The 24,490-nt window shown below is 50.7% G+C and overlaps 2 protein-coding genes across 4 annotated transcripts; both read left to right on the top strand.

The window, feature by feature from the left end:
- The first annotated feature begins 3,245 nt into the window (after positions 1 to 3,245).
- Positions 3,246 to 19,911, top strand: Tnfsf12 (TNF superfamily member 12). 2 transcript variants are annotated; one of them, XM_012951376.2, is made up of 7 exons: positions 3,246 to 3,439; positions 3,591 to 3,638; positions 4,215 to 4,290; positions 6,001 to 6,054; positions 6,136 to 6,171; positions 18,889 to 19,013; positions 19,189 to 19,911. In XM_012951376.2, exons 1-7 carry the CDS (start codon positions 3,281 to 3,283, stop codon positions 19,438 to 19,440), a joined length of 750 nt encoding a protein of 249 aa, XP_012806830.1. In that variant the 5' UTR covers positions 3,246 to 3,280; the 3' UTR covers positions 19,441 to 19,911. The 2 variants fall into 2 exon arrangements, with proteins under 2 accessions (XP_012806830.1, XP_044987635.1); XM_045131700.1 differs by having other exon boundaries at positions 3,588 to 3,638.
- Positions 19,912 to 20,006: 95 nt separating this feature from the next.
- Positions 20,007 to 23,173, top strand: LOC105943590 (TNF superfamily member 13). Of its 2 annotated transcripts, none has more exons than XM_045131698.1 (6): positions 20,007 to 21,276; positions 21,601 to 21,679; positions 21,779 to 21,826; positions 21,997 to 22,115; positions 22,375 to 22,477; positions 22,897 to 23,173. In XM_045131698.1, the coding sequence occupies exons 1-6, from the start codon at positions 21,046 to 21,048 to the stop codon at positions 23,004 to 23,006; spliced, it is 690 nt and encodes a 229-aa protein (XP_044987633.1). In that variant the 5' UTR covers positions 20,007 to 21,045; the 3' UTR covers positions 23,007 to 23,173. The 2 variants fall into 2 exon arrangements, with proteins under 2 accessions (XP_044987633.1, XP_012806831.1); XM_012951377.2 differs by having other exon boundaries at positions 22,339 to 22,477.
- The last annotated feature ends 1,317 nt before the right edge of the window (positions 23,174 to 24,490 follow it).

The following is a 24,490-nucleotide window of genomic DNA, read 5'->3' as shown; positions in this document are numbered from 1 at the left end:
AGGAGACTCCAGTTCCCAACTTGCCACCAGCTGAGGACCTAGCATCCAGGTTAACCTGGAATTTATTATGTAGTCTCAGGGTGGCCTGGGAACTCATAGCAATCCTCCTACTTCTGCCTCCCCAGTGCTGGGATCAAAGGTGTACGCCACTATTCCTGGCTTTTTTTTTTTTTTTTAATGAGGTAGGGTCTCACTCTAGCCCACGCTGACCTGGAATTCACTTTGTAGTCCCAGGCTGACCTCAAACTCATGGTGAGCCTCCTACCTCAGCCTCCTGAGTGCTGGGACTAAAGGTTTATGACGCCTCACCCGGCCCTTGTTTTCTTTTTGTACTCTTTACTTATATGATATGCTTTGGTTTGAATTATGGTTTAAACATAGTTGCCTCTCTGAAGCTCATGTTGGAATTTCATCCTCATCAGGAGATAGCAAGAGGTGGGACCAGGTGTAATGTTTAAGAGGTGGTATAGGCGTCTCCCTCATGAGTAGGTTAATACATGCTTGCAATTAATGCATTAATAGATTATCCTAAGAGTGGACTGGCTATAAAGCCAGTTGTTTAGGCCTCTCTCGAGCGTCTATCTCGTATCACGTGATGTCCTATGCTGCTTTGGGACTTTGCCAGGAGAAAGGCCATCACTGGCTGTGGCCCTTCGACCTTGGACCAGAACCATGAGCCAAGGTGTAAGTTACCCAGTCGATGGTAGTATGTTTCCAGCAACAGACATCATATATATATTTTCTGGTTTTTCAAGGTATGGTCTCAGTCTAGCTCAGGCTGACCTGGAATTCACTACATAGTCTCAGGGTGGCCTTGGACTCATGGCGATCCTCCTACCTCTGCCTCCTGAGTGCTGGGATTAAAGGCGTGCGCCACTATGCTTGGCTGGTAGTCAAGGGCTTTTGACCAAGTTTACAGTAGCAGATGCGTCTTCCCTCCCGTGAAGCAGGCCTCAAGTGCAATCAGAAGTAGTTGATGGCCTCCATCGTGGTCATGTCACCATTGCACCTGTGGACACACCTTGCCTGGCCAGTCTTCACTGTAGACGTCCCTAGAAAGGTTTTCTTTTTCTTGTCTTTTTTTGAGGTAGGGTCTCGCTCTAGCCCAGGCTGACCTGTATTTCAGTATGTAGTCTCAGGGTGATCCTCCTACCTCTGCCTCCCCCCATGCTGGGATTAAAGGCATGTGCCACCACACCTAACTAGAGAGGTTTTTGTTGTTTAAATTTATTTATTTATGTTGGTTTTTCAAAATAGAGTTTCACTCTGGGCCAGGCTGGCCTGGAATTCACTATGTAGTCTCAGGGTGGCCTCGAACTCACAGCAATCTTCCTACCTCTGCCTCCCAAGTGCTGGGGTTAAAGGCCTGAGCCACCATGCCCAGCTTAAAAAAATATATATTTATTTAGGGGTGGAGAGATGGCTTAGCAGTTAAGGCACTTGCCTGTGAAGCCTAAGGACCCAGGTTCGATTCTCCAGGTCCCACATAAGCCAGCTGCACATGGTGGTGCATGCATCTGGAGTTCATTTGCAGTAGCTGGAGGCCCTCTACCCCCCCCCCCGTCTCTGATAGTTAAATAAAATCTTTTTAAAAATTATTTTATTTATTTATTTATTTATTTTAGAGAGATAGTGCCAGGGATTCCTGCCACTGCAAACTGACTCCAGACACATGGGCCTCAGGCTTTACAAGCAAATGCCTTTAACAAGTGAGCCATCTCTCTGGCCTCCCAAACCAGTTCAGGTCAGCCTGAGCTAGAGCGAGACCCTATCTCGAAAAAAATTTTTGTGGGTGAGATTTATTTATTTATGAGAGAGAGAGAGAATGGGTGCACCAGGCCTCCTGCGACTGCACATGATTTCCCAGGTATGCACTGCCATATGCATTTGGGGAGTCAAACCTGGGTCCTTAGACTTCCCAGACAAGCTCCTTGACAGCTAAGCCATTTCTCCAGCCACCCCAAAAATAAACAGACTTTTAAAGACACTTTAAGCTGTATATGTGCAGAAGTGAATATTACAGGTTAAAGGAACTCTTGAAGACTTGCTGTTCACTAAACTTTTCGCATCAAAAAGGGTCATAATTTTGTTTTTCAAGGTAGGGTCTCGCTCTAGCCCAGGCTGACCTGGAATTCACTATGGAGTCTCAGGGTGGCCTCAAACTCACAATGATCCTCCTACCTCTGCCTCCCGAGAGCTGGGATCAAAGGCGTTCACCACCAGGCCTGGCTCATTTTTAAAAAAATTATTTATTTATTTTGAGAGAGAGGGAGGGAGAGAGAATGGGCGCACCAGGGCTTTCAGCTGGTGCAAACGAACTCCTGATGCATGCGCCACTTGAGGACGTGTGCGACGTTGCGCACTTGTCGCTGCGCATCCGGCTTACGTGGGACCTGGAGACTTGAGCCCGCGTTCTTAGGCTTCACAGGCAAATCTGGGAGAGAAAAGACAGAGGCGCATGCATGGGCAAATCAGGACTAACTCCGGAAGTACCATTTTGACGATCTGGCTTGACATGCGCTGGGGAATTGAAGCTGGACTATCAAGCTTTCAAGCCAACAGCGGAGCCATCTCTTCAGTCCCATGGGTCCAGTTTTTTTTTTTTTTAATAAGTTTTTACGCTATTCATTTATGGGCTGCTTGTAGCTGTACGTTGCAATCCATAAGCTGCATTATCAGCAGAAATGGCCCTGGTGTGGCAGTCGAGTCCTCTGGTGGGGACACACTCGCTGGGGACAGCCCATTCCTCTGGTCTGCCATAGCTTCGCTGGAAGGAGTGAAAGCAGACCCTCGGGGAGTGGATGTCCCGCAGGCTCTCCTCCAGCTACTTCCTGGAAAGGACTGGAGTCGCTGAAGGAGCTCAGTGCCTCGGCCCTCGCGCAGTTCGCCGAGCGAGCCGGCTCCAGCCGCCCGTTGCAGTGGGCAGCTCCTCGGGTCGGGTCGGGGCTGGAACCCCGGCCGCATCCCTCTGCACGCAGGCCCGGGTGGGTGTCGGTCCAGCCCTGCCCGCGCTCCTGGCCGCCGGCCTGGGGCTGGGGTGCCACCGCGGGCCGATGGTGCCCGCTCCGGGGCGCACGCTCGCCGGGCAGGGGCTGGAGTTGAATCGCACACAGTGTCCGGCTTCCTGTCCTCCCCGGTCCTCCCCCCACCGCACCCCGCTCGCGCCCGTCTCCCCGGCCCCTCCCTCTCCCGGGCCCGATCCGCCCACCGGCTCCCCCTCCCCCGATCCCCCAGGTCCCGGGATGGGGGGGCGGTGAGGCAGGCACAGCCCCCCGCCCCCATGGCCGCCCGTCGGAGCCAGAGGCGGAGGGGGCGCCGGGGGGAGCCGGGCACCGCCCTGCTGGCCCCGCTCGTGCTGAGCCTGGGCCTGGCGCTGGCCTGCCTTGGCCTCCTGCTGGCCGTGGTCAGCTTGGGGAGCGGGGCATCGCTGTCTGCCCAGGTGAGGCCCGCAGCACGCCCCTCTCGGGCACGTTAGGAGTGCAGAGCGGAGAAGCGCAGATGGGGGCCGGGTGGGCAAAAGGCCAGGGGATGGGTTGAGGGTGACATGTCAGCTGCAGGAGGCCAGGGTGACGCTGCCTCCTTCCCAGCAGGAGCCTTCCCAGGGGGAGCTGGCGGCAGAGGACGACCAGGAGCCCCTGGTGAGTAGGTGTGGACAGTGTGTGTGCAGGATTCAGTCGTGGGAAGTGTGCCCGAGCGCTGCCCTGCGGTGTGTGTGTGTGTGCGGGCTGTGACAGCTGCGTGTGGGGCGTGCGCACCAAGACTGGCAGGCGCCGATGGGTCTCTGCGAGTGAAGACGGGCGCACCGGCGAGCGTGGGCATGTCTGTGTGTGAGAGAGGGTGATCTGCGTGTAAGGGTAAAGTTGTGCCACCTGAGAGGGGCGTGCTGATTGGCTGTGGGTGGAAAGGGACTGAGACATTTCAGCCTGCCACCAGAGACGATGACGTTGTGTTCAGGATGTGTGCACCTGTGCATAACAGTGGTGCGTGCGTGCGTGCGTGCGTGTGTGCGTGTGGGTTATACCTGAAGAGTATGTGTGGGCCGTGAATGGGGGGCATAAAGTTTGGCTCGTCTCCAGAAAGGGGTGGACCCGTCTCGACCACCAGGTCTGATGGATCCCTAAGACTTGTGTGTCTCTGCTGGCTTATGGCTCCTCGGACAGGCCCTGTGGGCAGTCCCAGGAGGGCCTGTTTAGCCATGCCCTTAATTCCCCTAGGAACTGAACCCTCAGACAGAGGACGGTCAGAATGTGGTCCCTTTACTGGAACGACTAGTTCGGCCTCGCAGAAGTGGTGAGCATCCATCCCTCCTCCTTCCCAACCTCAGGACCCGCAGTTGCCAGCCTGTGGTAGCTTCTGGACTTTTTACTGCTTCTGTTCATCAGAAAGTCCATGAATTGGGCTGGGGACATGGCTTAGCAGTTAAGGGCTTGCCTGTGAAGCCTCAGGACCCAGGTTCCATCTCTTTCCACATCTCTTGTTAGCCAGACACAGGTAGGCGAGGCAAGCACAAGGTCGCACATGCCCACTAGGTGGCACAGGCGTCTGGAGTTTGATCGCAGTGGCTGAAGCCCTGGCATGCCAATTCTCTCTATTTTCCACTCTCTGTTTCTCTTGCTCTGTCTAAAAATAAAAATAATAATAAAGTCTATGAATTGAGCAGAGCAATAACTACTATTCTCACAGAGAAACTGAGGTAGGGAGAGGTTCAGAGCAGCCAACTAGTGGAGACTGGAACCTGAGAATTTCAGCTTTACTTTCTGAAGTTCCTGTTGTCATATGGGCTTGTTTCCATGGGTCATAACCCCAGTAGCCAGGAGTTACAAAACTCTGGAGTCTTTATAAACACAAGGCAAGGGACTGGAGAGATGGCTCAGTGGTCAAGGCACTTGCCTGCAAAGCCTAAAGACCTAGGTTCAATTCCTCAGTACCCATGTAAAGCCAGATGCACAAGGTGATGCATGTGTCTGGAGTTTGTTTGCAGTGGCTAGAAGCCCTGATGCACCCATTCTCTCTGTTCCCTCTCTCTCTCTCTCAAATATATATATAAATTAACAACTTCCATGATTGTAAAAAATATCCCATGGTAATGTCCTCCCTCCCCCTATTTTCCCCTTTGAAACTCCACTCTCCATTATATCCCCTCCCCCTCTCAGTCTCTCTTTTTATTGATGTCATGATCTTTTCCTCCTCTTATGATGGTCTTATGTAGGTAGTGTCAGGTGCTGTGAGGTCATGGATATCCAGGCCATTTTGTGTCTGGAGGAGCATGTTGTAAGGAGTCCTACCCTTCCTTTGGCTCTTACCTTCTTTCCGCCACCTCTTCCTCAATGGACCCTGAGCCTTGGAAGGTGTGATTAGAGATATTGCAGTAATAATATATATATTGAAAAGACAAGGTAGGGCTGGAGAGATGGCTTAGCAGTTAAGGTGCTTGCCTGCAAAGCTAAAGGACCCAGGTTCGACTCCCCAGGACACATGTAAGCCAGATGCACAAGGTGGCACATAGACCTGGAGTTCATTTGCAGTGGCTGGAGGCCCTGGTGTGCCCATTCTCTCTCTCTCTCCCTCTTTCTCTTTCTCAAATAAATAAAAATAAAATGAAATAAAAAAAACAAGGTAGAGTCAGGTGTGGTGTGGTGGCACACGTCTTTAATCTCATCATTCGGGAGGCAGAGGCATGAGGATCATCATGAGTTCAAGGCCACCCTGAGAGTACATAGTGAATCCCAGGTCAGTCTGGGATAGAGTGAGACCCTACCTTGGAAAACAAATGACAACAACAAAATATAGACAAGGTGAGAGAAGCCAAGGCCTGGGACCCGGTAAGAAAAACCGCTTATGAATCAACGCCTGTATGCCCAGGTTTGCTGGAAGAACTGAAGCCAGAAGTCTGGGTAAGACTGAGGCTGCCAGGGTTCCGGGAGGAGAGGGGCTGAGGCTGGCTCCTGGGCCCCTCGGGGGGTTCTGCTCTGCTTATCCTCATCTCTCCTTTATTCCCAGCCCCTAAAGGCCGGAAACCACGGGCCCGCAGAGCCATTGCGGCCCATTACGAAGGTGAGTGATGGGCGAGCATGCCGGGGAGGAGTGGCACAAGGGCCAGGGAGGGGAGTCTTACCAACTCCCTGTGTCTTACAGTTCATCCACGGCCAGGACAGGATGGCGCGCAGGCGGGTGAGGCCTCATCCCCACCTCTGAGATCTCCCCTGACCTTCCACAGAACTGGTCTCCTGGGAAAGGGGACCCCCACCCCTTTGATTTCCCAACACATTCTCTGCCTCCCAACCTAGGAAGTTCAGAAGGGTCTCTCTGTGACACAGGCGTGTGGCATTAGGAAGACCTTTGTGCTCCCCACAACCCAAGCCAGCTTCCCTCCCCCCGAAAGTGGCCCCACCATTCTTTCGCCCATGGTCTTCTCCAAGCAGCATATACGATTCCTTCCTTTTCCTCTCCTTCGTATTCCATGACTTTCCCCTCAATGATCATTGTTCCTCAAAATGTTTCCAGTCTCTGCCCATCTTCCCTCCTTCTCCCCCATACACCCCCACACACAACCTGAGAACCCCAAACCCAGGTCTGTCCCCATCTCCGTGCCTCAACCTCTCCACACCTCCGATCTGATCTGCTTATGGTATCAAACTAAGCCACCCTGAGTCTATCGCTCACTATCCCACCATTTCTCTGCTGGTCATGGTCTGCTGTCAACCTCACCTCCTGGCAAACGCATGTGGGACTGACGTCCCTGTGTGCCTCTTCCGTACTCCCCACTGGGGATGTCCCTCCATTGTGAAGGCTTGGAGGCCACAGTGGCTCTGTCAGGGCCTTTCACACTAGAAAAGGCAAGAAGTAGTTGGATTCAACATGTGACTTAAAGATAGGGCTCAGCTGCACACCTTGAGTCCCAGCATAAATATCCGGGTGTGGTGGCGCACGCCTTTAATCCCAGCACTGGGGAGGCAGAGGAAGTAGGGTCACCGCTAGTTCAAGGCCAGCCTGAGACTGCATAGTGAATTCCAGGTTAGCCTGGGCTAGAGGGTGACCCTACCTTGAAAAAAAAAAGATATAGTGCTTGCTTGTGAGGTGGATGAAAAGACTGATAAAGGGAGGAATTATAAATTGACATCTACCTTATTAGTATTATTTTTTGTTTTGTTTTTTGAGGTACAGTCTCACTCTGGCCCAGGCAGACCTGGAATTCACTATGTAGTCTCAGACTGGCCTTGAACTCATGGTGATCCTCCTACCTCTGCTTTCCAAGGGCTGGGATTAAAGGCCTGTGCCACCACACCCAGCTTTTTTTTAATTTTAAATATTTTATTTTTATTTATTTGACAGAGAAAGAAGGAGAGAGAGAGAGAGAGAATGAATGAGCATGCCAGGGCCTCCAGCCACTGCAAACAAACTCCAGATGTGTGTACTCCCTTGTGCATCTGGTTTACTTGGGTTCTGGGGAAAACCTGGATCCTTTGGCTTTGCAGGCAAATGCTTTAACCTCTAAGCCTTCCTTCCAGCCCTATTTGTTTGTTTTTTATGTAGGTTCTTGCTACATACATCACTTAGGCTGGTCTCAGACTCCTGGGCTCACATGAGCCCCTTGCCTTAGCTTCCTTAGAAGCCTGGACTATCGGCTTTGTTCCAATACACCTCACTTTCTCTCTCTCTCTCTCTTTGAGATAATATCTTGAACTGGATATGTAGCCAAGGATGATGATCCTGTAATTTTTTTTGAGGGGGGAGGGTGTTGAGATAGGATCTCACTGTAGCCCAGGCTGACCTGGAACTCACTCGGAAGCCCCAGGCTGGCCTTAATCGTGTGTGTGTGTGTGTGTGTGTGTGTGTGTGTGTGTGTGTGTGTGTATTTTGTTTGTTTGTTTTGAAGTAGGGTCTTGCTCTAGCCCAGGCTGACCTGGAATTTACTATGTAGTCTTAGGGTGGCCTCAAACTCATGGTGATCCTCCTACCTCAGCTTCCCAAATGCTGGGATCAAAGGAATGCACTATCACACCTGGCCCTGAACTTATTTATTTATTTATTTGTTTGTTTTGAGAGAAAAAGGGGGAGAGAGAGAAAGAGGAGAGAGGGAAGGGGCACAGCAAGGCCTTCAGGCACTGCAAAAGAACTCCAGGTGCGTGTGCCCCTTGTGCCCATGTGCAACATCGCACACTTGCACCACTGTGTGCTGTGTGTCTGTCTCACGGGTGACCTGAAGATTCAAACAGGAGTTCTTGGGCTGCGCAGGCAGGTGCCTTAACCACTGAGCAATCTCTCTGGCCCATTGACCTTGTGTTTTTGATCCTCTTGCCTCTATACCCTGAATGCTGGGGTCACAGGCATGAGCCACTATGACTGGTTGAAGCAGTGCTGGGGAGCCAGCCCAAGACTTCATGCACACTAGACAAGCACATTCCTAACTGAGCTACATCCCCAGCCCACACTCGGCCTTTTGGTTTCTGGCTTTTTAACTCGGATATCTCAGAAAATGAGGGTACCATTTCCTAAGACTGGTTTGACTACAGAAGAAATGGGTTGTAAGTTGTTAATTAACTTTGAGATATCTAATAACGAAGAAGTGGATAAAATGACAGTAAACTGAATTTCACCAGTGAATGGCTGGATTAGCCTGGGCTAGGCTAGGTGAAGACTACAAAGTCAGAAGTCTTGGTCATGTGGATATTACTTAAAACTACAAGATAGAGCGCTTGGGAGGCAAAGGTAAGAGGATCAAGGTGAGTTTAAGGCCAGCCTGAGATGACATAGTGAATTCCAGATCAGCCTGGGATAGAGTGAAACCCTACCTTGAAAGACCAAAAACAAACAGAAAAAAAAAAAAAAATTAAAAAGCTACAAGATAGGCCAGGTATGATGGGCCTCTTGGTCCCAGAACTCAGGAGGCTGAGGTAGGAAGATTGCTGTAAGTTTGAGGCCTGATGCTACAGAGTGAGTTTCAGGCTAGTCTGGGCTACCGTGAGACCCTACCTAAAATAATAAAATAAGAGAAACACCACAGGATGGGATGAGACGCCATGGGAAAGAAAGACCCCAAGAATGAAGCCTATGGCAGAAGGCGACGCTGGCCAAGGAGACCAAAACTCGGAAAGGAGGAACCCCACCAGGAAGGGTAGTGTGAGAAGAGATGCCGGTCAGGCAGGAGGATGTGGCTGTCTGCGTGCGAGCAGCTGAGAGGTCACATGGGCTGAGGCAGATGTGACTGTTCCAGGGGTGGTGGTAAAATCAAGGCCAACAGGGACCAAGGGAGAAGAAAATGGGAACTAACTAGAATCACGGACATCCGTTTTTAAAAGTCTCTCTCTGTGACAAGGCCTGGAGAGATGGTTTAGCAGCTAAGGTACTTGCCTGTGAAGCCTAACGACCCAGGTTCAACCCTCTAGATTTCGCAAAAGCCAGACACACAAGGTGACGTACGTGCACAAGGTCACACATGCACACAGGCTGGTGCACGAATCTGGAGTTCTATTACAGTGGCTGGAGGCCCTGGCATGCCAATTCTCTCTCCCTCTCTCTCTCTCTCTCTCCCTCTCTCTCTCCCTCTCTCTCCTCTCTCTCTCTCTCTCTCGCATAAAAGAAAGGCCAGTCTGTTGGGCTTGCCTCAAAAAAAAAAAAAAAAAGAAGTTTCTGTTACAAGAAACAAAGAAATGGGTCAGCAGATGGAGAGGGATGTGAATGGAGGAGATTAGTCCTTTTACCAAGATTAACTCATTTTAGCTAACCATCAGTGAATGCTTTTTTTCCCTTCAAATTTTTACTAACAACTTCCATGATTATAAAAAATATCCCAAGGTAATACCCTCCCTCTTCCACTTTCCCCTTTGAAACTCCATTCTCTATCATATCCCCGCCCCTCTCAACCAGTCTCTCTTTTATTTTGATGTCACGATCTTTTCCTCCTCTTATGATGGTCTTGTGTAGGTAGTGTCGGGCACTGTGAGGTCATGGATATCCAGGCCATTTTGTGTCTGGGGGAGCACGTTGTAAGGAATCCCACCCTTCCTTTGGCTGTTACATTCTTTCCACCACCTCTTCCACAATAGATCCTGAGCCTTGGAAGGTCTGATAGAGATATTACAGTACTGACCACTCCTGTCACTTCTTTCCAGCACCATGAGGCCTTCTGAGTCATCCCAAACTCACTGCCATCTGAAAAGAGAAGATTCTCTACCAAAAGTGAGAGTAGCATTAATATAAGGGTATGAACATTAAGAGAAGTGCTTACTGGGCAGTTTGATGAGCATAGTATATACATTTAGCCAGACAGCAGCAGACGTTACACCCCTAGGGCTCATGACTAACCCCTGTTTTAAGTTTTCAGTATCAGGAATGTATTCCCTCCCATGGAGTGGGCTCCAGTCCAGTTAGAGGACACAGTGAGTGCTGTTTGGGAGTAGGAACTGGGAATGACACTTGTGTTTGCTCTTACCTAATCCAAATTGCCCTAACAAGAAGACATTCTGGTTAGTTCCATTGATTTATTATTTTTTTAATATATTTTTTGTTTATTTTTTATTTATTTATTTGAGAGCAATAGAGAGAGAAAGAGGCAGATAGGTAGAGAGAGAATGAGCATGCCAGGGCCTCCAGCCACTGCAAACTCCAGATGCATGTGCCACCTTGGGCATCTGTGTTATGTGGGGCCTGTGGAATAGAGCCTTGAACCAGGGTCCTTAGGCTTCACAGGCAATCACTCAACCGCTAAGCCATCTCTTCAGTCCTGATTTATTTTTTTATTTTATTTTGGTTTTTCAAGGTAGGATTTCTCTCTAGCCCAGGCTGACCTGGAATTCACTATGTAGTCTCAGGGTGGCCTCGAACTCATGGCAGTCCTCCTACCTCTGCCTCCTGAGTGCTGGGATTAAAGGCGTGCGCCACCACACCCAGCATGGTTACTTCCATTTAATTGACAGAGGTCATGCAGTGTGCCCCAGGTCAGTGGTAGAAGCAAGGTTCGAAGTCAACTAGGTCGTGCTAGCGTGCTGCTCATGGTCAACATGAGAGGCAAGCTTGCTGGGGTAGGGACGGAGATCCCCTTAGGTCAATGTCCAGGAAGGTGAAGGGGTGACTACCACAGGAAGAGTGGACACATTTCCCTTCATGAAGGTATCAAGGGAAGCATGTGAGGAGAAGTGACTTTGTGGATTTGGTGATCTGAGGACATCCAGGTCCTCCAGGATGATGCAGAGCGAGGGCCGTCTGAGGGGACATGGAACAAAACCCAGCTTGATGGGAGCAAGCGAGTTGGCAGGCAGTGTGGGTGTCCATTTGAGGTTTGTGGGAGCAGGATGAGTAGCCCCAGGCACTGTACACAGCCCCAGACACCCCACACCATTTGGCCACAACAGCCTTGGTGTAACCTGGTTCTGCTGAGATGCTCTTTCTTTTCCTTCTTTCTTTCTTTCCTTTTTAGGTAGGGTCTCCCTCTAGCTGATGTTGACCTGGAATTCACTACGTAGTCTCAGGCTGGCCTCGAACTCACAGCCATCCTCCTACATTTGCGTCCTGGGTGTTGGAATCAAAGGCATGGGCTAGCATGCTCAGCCTTCCCTGCTTTTCAAGGCCAGCGCAGGTCTCTCCTCCTCGTTGAGATCACTTGCTTGTGCGGTTCCCCATGCATGTAAGTTCCAACATGCATGTATCAAGAACTTGCTGTTTGCCAGGGGCTAGACTCAGTGCCCGTGGGGAGTCACACTTAGACATGTGCCTAAGAAATCACTGCAGAGGAAAAGCAGACAGTATATGAATGTATAATTACAGTGCCAGAAGGCAAGAATGGTAACAAAGTAGCCCAAAATATATGGCTCCACGCAGGAAGACAAACGCTGTGCAGTGGAGTCAGGGACTCCTTCCTGTGGCAGTGGCAGCAAACCTCACTGGGCCTTGAAGCTGGCATGTGGGTAGCCAGGTTGCCTGGGGGATGCAGGTAAAGTCCCCACGGTTTGAAAATCAAGTTTGCTAAGAGTCTGATGAGGCTGAAAACTTCGTGAAGCTCAGCACGGCTGAAACAGAAAGTGCTAGAAGAAGCCGGGCATGGTGGCACAGGCCTTTAATCTCAGCACTCGGGATGCAGAGGTAGGAGGATCACCATGAGTTTGAGGCCACCCTGAGACTACAGAGTGAATTCCAGATCAGGTCAGCCTGGGCTAGAGTGAGACCCTACCTCCAAAAACAAAAACAAAACAAAACAAAAGTGCAAGAGGGTGCAGCCTAAGGCGGCAGAAGACACAAGGAGGGCCACAGGAGGATCTGGGAGTTATTCTTAGATGACCCATCAGAGGTCATTTAAGGAGAGCAGCCTCCAGCGGAGGTTCGGAATTTGTCATCTGTGGTTTTAGGGACTAAACTGAAAGAGGCAAGAGTGGAGAGATTCCGGTGAGGAGGCCTAACAGCGTCCCCTGCCAGATGGACAAGGGAAGGAGGGAAGCAGGACAGAGCTATTTAGGAGGCAGAAGAGATAAGAACTTGTGGTCAGTGAGCAAAGTTGGTGCAGTGCACGAGAGGGAAGCTGATGGAACGGTGAGCCAAATGTGGGATACAAACTGTGAAGTCTTCACCCTTTGGGGTGAAGGAAGTCAGCTCAGCTTGGGTCAAGATAGGCTTGAGGTGCCCATTGCTACTCCAATGTCAGTGTGGAAATGTCAGGCTGGAGAGGCACATCTGGACTCCCAAGGCACAGGGCGTACTCCTAGGTTGGGATGAAAGTGTCCAGTGAAAGTTACTTTTTTTTTTTTTTTTGTGCTGCGGCTCAAACCCAGTTACTTACACATGTTAGGTAAATACTTCGCCACTGAGTCATCCGTCACAGTCCAGAAAGTTATTGTTTGGTAAAGTGACAAGGGATGTAACTAGGCAGAGTAGTGCATACCTGTAATCCCGAATCTAGCACTTGGGAGGCTGAGGCAGGAGGATCATAAGCTTGAGGTCAGCCTGGGTAAGTACTAAGCAGCCAGGGAGACAGAGGCCCTGCCTTCAAATAACAAAACAATAAAAACAAAACAAGTGACAAGAACAGAGCCTGGAAGGGAAGCTGGTGAGATGGCCCAGTGGTTAACTGCCTTCAAAGCCTAATGACCTAGGGTCGATTCCCCAGCACCCAGGTAAAGCCAGCTGCACAAAGGGTGCATGCACCTGGAGTTCCTTTGTAGGGCTGGAGACCCTGACACACCCATCCTCCCCCCTCCCTCCCTCCCTCTCTCTCTCTCTCTCTCTCTCTCTCTCTCTGCTGACCTAGAACTCCAGACTGGCCTCACACTCACAGTGATCCTCCTACTTCTGCTTCCTGACTACTGGAGCTAAAGGTGTGTGCTTGCTATCACGCCCTGCTCTTTTGGGGCTTGATGTTTTTTTTTCCTTTCCTTCTTTCTTTCTTTTTTTCTTCGAGGTACGTTTTCACTTTAGCCCAGGCTGACCTGGAATTCACTGTGTAGTCTCAAGGTGAGCTAAACCTCATGCGATCCTCCTACCTTTGCCTCCGGAGTGCTGGATTAAAGGAGTGGGCCACCACGTCTGGCTGGGCTTGATGTCATTTTAAAAATATTTTATATTTAAAAAATATTTTATATTTATTTATTTGACAGAGAAAGAGGGAGAGAGACAGAGAGAGAGAATGGGCATGCCAGGGCCTCCAGCCACTGCAAACGAACTCCAGACGCGTGTGCCCCCTTGTGCATCTGGCTAACGTGGGTCCTGGAGAGTCAAACCAGGGTCCTTTGGCTTTGCAGGCAAATGCCTTAACTGCTACTCCATCTCTCCAATCCTTAATATTTTATTTTTTAAATTTTTTTGTTATTTATTTATTTATTTGAGAGCAACAGACAGAGAGAGAAAGAGGCAGATAGATAGATAGGAACTCCAGATGCATGCACCGCACCCCTTGTGCATCTGGCTAACGTGGGTCCTGGGGAATCGAGCCTCGAACCAGAGTCCTTATGACATGACAGGCAAGCACTTAACCGCTAAGCCATCTCTCCAGCCCTAATATTTTATTTTTGAGAGAGAAGTGCAAGTCCGAGCCTGAATGAACTCCAGATGCGTGCGCCCCCTTGTGTGCATGTGCAACATTGCATGCTTGCATCACTGCATCTGGCTACGTGGGACCTGGAGTTTCAAACATGCATTCTTAGACTTCATGGGCAAGCGCCTTAACGGCTAAGCCATCTCTCCAGCCCAGGCTTGATGTTTTGAACTGGATGGCCCCAAAAGACAGAAGGTCTTCCCCTTGAGTTAATTTCCCCAGCACCCGCGTCCTACAGAAGCAGACTGAAGAATGGCTAGAGCTTGCTGGTCAGCTGGTGTGACACAAAAAATGACAGCTCTGCCGGGCGTGGTGGCGCACGCCTTTAATCCCAGCACTCGGGAGGCAGAGGTAGGAGGATCACCATGAATTCAAGGCCACCCTGAGATGACAAAGTGAATTCCAGGTCAGCCTGGACCAGAGTGAGACCCTAACTCGAAAAACCAAAAAAAAAAAAAAAAAAAAAAAAAAAATGACAGCTCTGGATTCAGTGAGGGGCCATCTCAAGGAAACAAGTGGATGGGTGATAGAGAGGGACACCTGATGCTCTCCTCAGGCCTCTACACATGCGCATCTAGGACACATGTATCTGTACACACGTGTACACACGGCACGCCACACGTACCACACACACACATGCAAAATAAATTTAAACCCCCAAAAGAGTAATCATTTGATACACAAGCGTACAACTTAATGGTTTTTAGTCTATTCACAGAACAATGCAACCATCAACCACCATAGCAATTTTAGGATATTTGCTTCACCTTACAAAGAGGCATGATGGGGCTGTAGAGATGGCTTAGTGGTTAAGGTGCTTGCCTGAAAAACCTAAGGATCCAGGTTTGATTCCCCAGTCACCACATAAAGCCAGATGCACTAGGTGGTGCATGTGTCTGGAGTTCACTTGCAGTGGCTAGAGGCCTTGGTGTGCCCAATCTCTTTCTCTCTTTCTCTCTGCCTCTCTCTCTCTCTTTCTGTTAAGTTAAATTAAATTAAATTTAAAAATAAAAGGCACTATGGCTGGGTGTGATGGCTCATGCTCTTAACACCAGCACCTGGAAGGCAGAGGAATGGTATCTTTGTGAGTTCAAGGTTAGCTTGTAACTACATAACTACATAGTGAATTCCAAGTCAGCCTGGGCATAGTGAGGACCTACTTCAAAAAAAAAAGCTGGGCATGGTGGCACATGCCCTTAATCCCAGCACTCGAGAGGCACAGGTAGGGAGATTGCCTTGAGTTCGAGGCCACCCTGAGACTGAATAGTGAATTCAAGGTCAGCCTGGGCCAGAGTGAGACCCTACTTCAAAAAACCAACACACACACACACACACACACACACACACACACACAAGAGGCACTAGGCTGGAGGTGTAGCTCAGTTGGTAAAGTGCTTACCTGACATTCATAAAGCCCTGGGTTTGATCCATAGCACCACATAAACCAGGTGTGGCGGTACATGCCTGTAATTCTGTCACTCTGAAGGTGGAGGCAGAGGATCAGAAATTCAAGATTATTGGTGGGCTGGAGACATGGCTTAGCGGTTAGGTGTTTGCTGTGAAGCCTAAGGACCTATGTTAAATTCCTTAGGATCCACATAAGCCAGATGCATAAGGTGGCTCATGTGTGTGGACTTCATTTGCAGTGTCTAGAGGCCCTGGCAGGCCTATTCTCTCTATACATGCCCATTTCTCTCTCTAATAAAAATAAAATATATATTTTTAAAGATGATTAGAGCTGAAGAATGCTTAAAGGTCTTTATTTTTTTCTTATCAAGATTTTTTTGTTGGGCTGGAGAGATGGCTTAGCGGTTAAGCGCTTGCCTACGAAGCCTAAGGACCCCGGTTCAAGGCTCGGTTCCCCAGGTCCCACGTTAGCCAGATGCACAAGGGGGCACACGCGTCTGGAGTTCGTTTGCAGAGGCTGGAAGCCCTGGCGCGCCCATTCTCTCTCTCCCTCTATCTGTTTTTCTCTCTGTGTCTGTCGCTTTCAAATAAATAAATAATTAAAAAAAATTTTTTTGTTAACAATTTCCATGATTATAAAAAAAAAATCCCATGGTAATGCCCTCCCTCTCCCCACTTTCCCCTTTGAAACTCCATTCTCCATCATATCTCCTCCCCCTCTCAATCAGTCTCTCTTTTATTTTGATGTCATGGTATTTTCCTCCAATTATTATGGTAGTACGTAGGTAGTGTCAGGCACTGTGAGGTCATGGATATCCAGGCCATTTTGTGTCTGGGGGGAGCACGTTGTAAGGAATGCCACCCTTCCTTTGGCTCTTACATTCTTTCCACCACCTCTTCCACAATAGACCCTGAGCCTTAGAAGGGTGATAGAGATATTGCAGTGCTGAGCACTCCTGTCACTTCTTTCCAGCACCATGAGGCCTTCTGAGTCATCCCAAGGTCACTGCCATCTGAAAAGAGAAGATTCTCTACCAAAAGTGAGAGTAGCATTAATATAAGGGTATGAACATTAAGAGAAGTGCTTACTGGGCAGTTTGATGAGCACAGTATATACATTTAGCCAGATAGCTTAGGCATTACACCCCTAGGGCTCATGACCACCCCTGTTTTAAGTTTTCAGTATCAGGATGTATTCCCTCCCATGGAGTGGGCCTCCAGTCCAATTAGAGGGCAGTTGGTTTCCACCATGATAGACGTGCCACTATTGCACCCATTGGCTCATTTGGCTTGGCTGGCCAATTATAAGACTTGCAGTGTCCACTGTTGAGTATCTTCACTGGTAATTTCTCTTTCTCCCATTGAACTGCATGTAGAATGGCTTCTTCCAGCTTTCTGTCAGCTGGTCTACATGGAGGAGGTTATCAGCTCAGTTCCAGCAGGATTTCTCAGTGGCCTTGTGGCCCAAGTATGTGGAGTCTTCAGCAATAGGGTCTTACCATCTATGCCTGGTGGGAAACCAAGGGCCTCAGCAATGGCATATAATGTTTTGGGGGCATCAGGGACCTCCGTGGCCAACAACTCACTGATCCCATCCCTGGCATTGAAAATTTTCTAGCAACAATCTATGGCTCCTAAGTGTTTCATTGTCCAAAAAAGTAGGTTTAAAGTTCTTTCTTGATAAGCCTGTTGGTCCAAGTTCGCTTCTCCAGTACTCATATAAAGCCAGATGCACAAAGTGGCACATGCATGTAGAGTTAGTATGCAGTGGCAAGAGGCTCCAGTGCACCCATTCATTCATTTTCTCTCTCTACCTCTGAAATAAACATTTTTTTGTTTGTTTTTTACAAAATAAAGTTCAAGCACTGGGCGTGGAGGCACACACCTTTAAACCCAGCACTCTGGAGGCAGAGGTAGGAGGATCGTGGTAAGTTCAAGGCCACCCTGAGACTACCTAGTGAATTCTAGGTCAGCCTGAGCTAGAGTAAAACTCTATCTCAAAAATAAAATAAGATAGGGCTGAAGAGATGGCTTAGCAATTAAGGCACTTGCCTGCAAAGCCAAAGGACCCAAGTTTGACTCCCCAGGACCCACATATGCCAGAGGCACAAGGTGGCGCACGTGTCTGGAGTTAATGTGCGGTGACTGGCTGCCCTGTCTCACCCATTCTCTCTTTCTCTCAACCTGCCTCTTTCCTGCTCTCTCTCTCATATAAATATAAAAAATCAAATAGAAAGAAATTTAAGATTATCCTCCACTACATAGCCAGTTTGAGGCTAGCCTGGACCACATATGACCCTACCTAAAAAAATGCCTTGTTTCCTTTAGTTATTACCTCATATTTCTATGATTTACAGCCTTAAGCAACCAATACTGTACTTTATAGATTCCCTGTTCAAGATATTTCTGGTGTATGAATGCATACAACATGTGATCCTTTTGTAGCTGGGACTTTCCCTGAATGTAATGTTCTCAAGGGTCAAGCACATGGTGATGTGCACCAGGACTTTATCACTCTGCATGGCTGAACAGTAATAGTCCACTACAGAGTTTGTCACATTTGTTTATTCAAATTCATCAATTGATGGACTTTTTTTTTTTTTTTTGTGCGTGTTTGTGGTTTTTCGAGGTAGGGTCTCACTCTAGTCCAGGCTGGCCTGGACTTCTAAGCCATTTCTTCAGCCCTGGCATAGGTTTTTTGCTTGTTTTTTTGTTTTTTGTTTTTTTGTCTTTTTTTTAGGTAGGGTCTCACTCTAGCTCAGGATATGTAGTCTCAGGGTGACCTCAAACTCATGGCAATCCTCCTACCTCTGCCTCCAGAGTGCTGGGTTTAAAGGTGTGTGCCACCATGCCTGGAAAATTTTTTATTTGTTACCCATAAGCCACTATGGACTATGACCAAGAATGAGTCTGTGCCTGTCATTGACTCAAGAAATGTACATATGCACGTTAGTATAAAAAAGATGTTGTAGTATGTACGCGCGCGCGCGCGCGCGTGTGTGTGTGTGTGTGTGTGTGTATAGTTTGTTTGTTTGTTTTGTTTTGTTTTATTTTTGTTTTTTCAAGGTAGGGTTTCAATTTAGCCCAGGCTGACCAGGAATTCAGTCTGTAGTCTCAGGGTGGCCTCGAACTCATGGCGATCCTCCTACCTCTGCCTCCGGAGTGCTGGGATTAAAGGCGTGCGCCAGCACGCGCAGCTCTTCCACTTCAATCTTGTCTTCTCCCCAGAAGCAAACACTGGTTTTCCCTAACCCTTTCCGGTCAGGAGTGTTAGATTTCTCCACACCCCATCCTCTGCTATTACACCGCGGGCTCGTGGTCTGGCTCCTCCGGCAATGCAGCCGTAGAAACCTCTTTTGGATAGAAAGGGCCCCACGCAAATGTGAACTCGAAGGCTCCCTGGGGAGTGTGGAGAAGTCTTGCAAGGGGACTTTGTCTTACCTCTGAATATCCATGTTCAGGTGTGGATGGGACAGTGAGTGGCTGGGAGGAGGCCAAAATCAACAGCTCCAGCCCTCTGCGCTATGACCGCCAGATGGGGGAATTTACAGTCACCAGGGCTGGGCTCTACTACCTGTACTGTCAGGTAAACCCCACCTGGCTCCACGGGCACAGCAGTCGCTGAGGGGAGAAGGGCTTGGCTTGGGAAGCAGGAAGGGGGCAGCGTCCAGGCTGGGGAGAGTCAGGCTGGGGAGGGGTGCCCGGGTGTCTGAGGAAATTTGAAATGAGGGCCTGGCCTCCACCTGCTCTCTCCACTCCAGGTGCACTTCGATGAGGGGAAGGCTGTCTACCTGAAGCTCGACTTGCTGGTGGACGACGCGCTGGCCTTGCGCTGCCTGGAGGAGTTCTCCGCCACGGCCGCGAGTTCTCCTGGGCCGCAGCTGCGACTCTGCCAGGTGTCTGGGCTGGTGCCCCTGCGGCCAGGGTCCTCCCTGCGAATCCGCACCCTCCCCAAGGCCCATCTCAAGGCTGCCCCCTTCCTCACGTACTTTGGACTCTTTCAAGTTCACTGAAGGGTCCGGGGTTCCCAGTAGATACCCTGAGCTTCCCCAAGCAGCATTCCGAAGACCCAGACCCCTCTGCCCCTCTCCAAGCTGCTCCTGGCTCCAGATCTACCCCTCCTCCAAAGGTAGGCGGGGCTTGTTCTCACGGTTTTTCTATCCCACGTAAAAATGCCCCCCCCGTCCACCTCAGTAGCTCTCAGAACCCCCCCACTTATCCCTTGCCTTCCTAGCCCCGACACCCCAGTACACTGTGTTTGCCGACGCTGCGCTTCAGGCACTCAGGGCCTGGACCTGGTGGCAGGTAGCCCAGAAGCCTGGGGCTAGACCATGAGCTCCCGAATGTGAGGGGTGAGAGCCCAAGACAAGTTCCTTCCTTTCAGGATGATTCCCTGTGGATTTTGAAAACAGATATTATTTTTTATTATTTGTGATAAGAATGTTAAGTGGGTATTAAAGAGAATAAATCACAACTTCTCTGTTCTCTGGGTCCCAGTGTAACTGTGGGCCGGGGTGAAGGAGTTTAGGCACTGGGGAGCAGCGACCCGCACTGCCTCCAAGCTCCTGGGGGGGGGGGAGCAGAGCACAAAAGGTACCCTGTGAAGCAAAACAAACAAGCAGAAGCACACCTGGTCCTCTGCTAAAGGTGTTGCCAAAGTGCAGCCAAGTAGCCTCATTTCCCTAGGAGGTGAACTTCCTCCTGCAGGGGAATCCCTGACGAGGAGGAGCAGAGGTTCTTCCTCTTGGAAGCCCGGGACCTTCAGCAGGTGCTGGCACCAGCCCGGGTTCAGAACCCGGATGGAAGGTGGCCAGAAGGGGAGCTCAGAGCCAGTAGGCAAGACTGCCAAGGGCTGGGTACCTGGGAACCTGGCTCCCTGGGACCCTTGAGGAGTCCTGCAGTGGCTGGGGGCTTAGGGCTCCTTCTGTGTCTCTGTCCAGAGAACCTTATGTAAGAACTTTTCTTGGGAAACAGGAAGTCCTGATTGCCAAGTTCAGTACAGGGAGTAGAGCAGGCCTCGTTCCAATACACCCAGCCCAGCCTTAACCCCAGCACTCAGCCAGTTTCTTGTCCCTGGTTCTCCTCCCCATGGGGCCCCCTATGCTCCCCCCCTTTTTTTTTTCACGTTCAGTGACCCCCTAGCAAACGTCCCCAGGGATCTCTCCCTCGCCTGAGCCAGAGGGTCTTCCACTCTCATTCCCCAGCCCTCAGTACTACGCAGACTGTCCCCATCCCTGCTCCTGGCACCATGCCCCATTACAGCCAACCTTCCCTCCCCCAGCTCTGGGGCCGCCCCTGGGCTCTTGAGTGCTGGCCGCTCCTGCTGGGTGTCATTGGCAGCCCTGTCCTTCCTAGAGAGATTGGGACCAAATGCTCCTGAGGCTGGTGCGGAGGGTCTTGGGCTAACACTAGCTCCACAGTGGTGTGTCAGGAGCACCGATTGTACCCCTAGCTTGCTTTCTTCCTCCCTCCTTTTAATATTCAAGTTCCTTTTTATTTCTCCCTTGCGTAACACCCTCTTCCCTTCTGCACCATTGCCTGTACCACCTCCCCCGGCCCCCGCCCCCTTCTGGCCAACCCATTCCTGAGGTGACGGCTGTTGGCGGGGTCCCCAGCTCATGCCAACCTCATCTCCAGACAGCATGGGGGGCCCCGTCCGAGAGCCGGCACTCTCAGTTGCTCTCTGGTTGAGTTGGGGGGCAGCCCTGGGGGCCATGGCTTGTGCCATTGCATTGCTGAGCCAACAAACGGAGCTGCAAAGCCTAAGGAGGGAGGTGAGCCGGCTACAGAGGAGCAGAGGGTCTTCCCAGAAGCAGGGAGCGCTTCTCTGCGAGAGTCCCCGGGAACAGGTAAGGGGAGAAGGGCATTTGTGGGCGAAGAAGGAACGGTGGGTCTCAGGACCTCTCAATTCCGCCCCGTCCAGTGTGCAAAACCTCAAGTGGGTGCAAGAAGGGGTCCCAGATCAGAAAGTCAAGGGAGTGGCCGTTCTAGGAAAAGAAATTGTTAAAGATTAATTTTTCTTGTACCTAACATCCTGGAGGGCAGCCAATAATCCCAAGGCACAGGGGAAAGGTACAGAAGAGATGGGAGTTCTTGGTGTTGGGGAGGGCCGGGGAGGAAGGCTGTCTAAGATGCTTGCACCTTACTCTCGCGCTGACCCTGTCTCTGAGCAGAGGCCTGCTGCCCGCGAAGCCTGGGAGAACGGGGAGCGATCTCGGAGGAGGAGAGCGGTGCTTGCCCCGAAGTGGAAGAGTGAGCCGTAGGGTGAAGCGTGGGCACCGCTGACCACAGCCGGGTGAGGGTGGACACCAAAGGCAAGCAGATACTCCCATTTCCTCTTTCTCTCCTCAGAGAAGCACTCAGTCCTGCACCTTGTCCCCATTAACATCACCTCCAAGGGTGAGCACCATTTTAAATCAGGGCTTTGGGGGAGGGGCACAAACCAGGAACTTTGGGGCTGGCAAGCCGCACCCAAGAAAATCTTAGAAATGAAAAGGTGGGGGGGAAGCTGATGGATCTGAGAGCACACACACAAAAAGCTGACCACCTGCCACACTCCCCACCTCCAGTGGACTCTGATGTGACAGAGGTGATGTGGCAACCAGCTCTTAGGCGTGGGAGAGGCCTGGAGGCCCGAGGATACGTTGTCCGAGTTTGGGACGCTGGAATTTATCTGCTATATAGTCAGGTAACCCCAGACAAGCCCTAAGTCTCCCATAGGGCCTGGAAGCTGGCTCTTTGCTTGTCTCCAAAAGTCTGTCTGCTTATAATGAGAGGTCCAGATCCCTCCACTAATTGAACTTAAAAGACCCTCCTTTATTCCCTGACTCCTGTGTCAGGGCTCCTGAGGTCTCCCAGAACTGAGCCATGCCATCCTGGATTTCCTCAGTATCTCCTCCATCCCCGGCCAGGTCCTGTTTCATGATGTGACTTTCACCATGGGCCAGGTGGTGTCTCGGGAAGGCCAGGGAGCACAAGAGACTCTATTCCGATGTATACGCAGTATGCCTTCTGATCCTGCCCGGGCCTACAATAGCTGCTACAGTGCGGGTGAGAGCCCTGTGGGCACTGGAGGTGTATGTGGGCACAGTGGGGCATGGCTGACATTGCGGTAGTGGTGTGAGGAGCTGCAGGAGAGGGGTTGGGACCTGCAGATAGAAGCAGATCTGAGGAATGAAAGACCAGGTGCCTAGATCCATGCCTGAAGAACAGACAGGGCAGAAGAAGCCAGGTAGACTGACTCAAGCCGGTAAGCCTAGCATTGAAGGGTCAGGACGAATGCCCCAAATTCAAGGGCAGCCTGATGATACAGTGAGTTTCAGGGCTCTGTCTCACAAAAACAAAAGTGTTGGGGGGGGGGACAAAGAAAGAGAGGAGAAAGGGGGTGGTAGATGGTGTTAGCAGGCAGAGTGAAACGGCTGACGTGGATGGCTGCGTTTCCCTGAGCATGTTTCCTCCCGTTTTCTCAGGTGTCTTTCATTTACACAAAGGAGATATTCTCAGTGTCACGATTCCCCGGGCAAACGCAAAACTTAGCCTATCTCCGCATGGAACGTTCCTAGGGTTTGTAAAGCTGTGACTGCGCCGTCAAAGGCGGCTCTGTGCTGGGCAGACCAGGGCGGTGACAGGCTGGGGGCAGCCAAGACCCGGCCAGACAAAGGGAAGGGAAGGAGCGAGACCAGAAACCTCTACTTGGGTGTGACCTCATAGCTTTTTGTTCCTCCTTCCCCACTTCCGAGACTTTGACGTAATGGGTATTAAAAAAAAAAAAAAGCAGCAGCTAGGAATGTTGCTTTTATGTCCCAGCCGGCCCCAAGTCCTCGCGCGCGCGCGTGTGGAGGGAAGGGGTGCCGGGCCGGTGCCCAGCATTGTCCACTCTGTGACGAGTCCCCTGGAATGCATCCAGAGCGCCGCCGCCATCTAGCGGCCGGCCGGGGAACCGCTCCGCCCGCCCCCCTCGGCTGGGGAAACCCGCCCGGGACCCTGCGCTTCACCCCGCGGGAAGCCTTGGCCTCACTGCGCCCCATCTTATTTGGGCCCAGTCTCTGTCGCTGTCTCCGGTGATGTACGTATCATACGTCCGTCTGCAGGGCCGTTGCAGCCACATGGCTGCGTCCCGGGTTTTCTTTGAGGGAGAGCCACTTCAAGAACCTGGGGGCCTGGAACCAGTGGCCGCTCAGGGAGCCCCCGCTGCATCCCGTTCCCTGGCGCTCTGCTTAGTCAGGCCTCACTCTTCTTTCATCTCCCCCGCTTGTTAATGTATATACTTTCTGATAAGGCAAAGTTTTATTGGGTAAAAAACAGAGTAAAAGAAGAGAGCGGGTGCACCAGTTCTGCAATCCCAAACGTCGGGATCTCGGGATGCAGCAAAAAATATATATTTTTTAATTTATGTATTTGAGAGAGAGACAGAGACAGACAGAATGGGCGGGCCAGGGCCTCCAGTCCCTGTAAATGAACTCCAGACGCATGCGCCACCTTGTACATCTGGCTTATGTGGGCCCTGGAGAATTGAACTTTGGTTCTTTGGCTTTGCAGGCAAGGGACTTAACTGCTAAGCTCTCTCTCCAGCCCTCCCTCACTTTAAAAAACAAAAAACTACTATTCATTTGAGAGAGAAAGGGAGGGAGAGAATGGACACAACTGGGCCTCCTGCAAACAAACTCCAGAGGCACGTGCCACCATGAGCACCGGACTTATGTCGGTTCTGGGGAATTGAACCTAGGTCTTTAGACTGTGCAGACAAGCGCCTTTACCGCTAAACCATGTCAGTAGCCCCCTTCCTTGCCACCCCTCCCCCCCCCGCCCCGAGGTAGGGTCTCACTCTAGCCCAGGCTGACCTATAATTCACTGTAGTCTCAGGCTGGCCTCGAACTCACAGCAATCCTCCTACCTCGACCTCCCGAGTGCTGGGATTAAAGGCGTGCGCCACCACATCCAGATTCCCCCCCCCTTACTTATTATCGTTTGGTTTGAGGCAGGGTATCTACTACTATATAGTCCAGACTGACCTAGAACTCAATACAGTCTGGGAGGGCCTCTAACTGACGGCGATCCTCCTTC

This window comes from Jaculus jaculus, chromosome 12 (assembly GCF_020740685.1).
Source record: "Jaculus jaculus isolate mJacJac1 chromosome 12, mJacJac1.mat.Y.cur, whole genome shotgun sequence".
Classification (NCBI taxonomy): domain Eukaryota; kingdom Metazoa; phylum Chordata; class Mammalia; order Rodentia; family Dipodidae; genus Jaculus; species Jaculus jaculus.
This window is presented reverse-complemented; position numbering and strand designations above follow the sequence as displayed.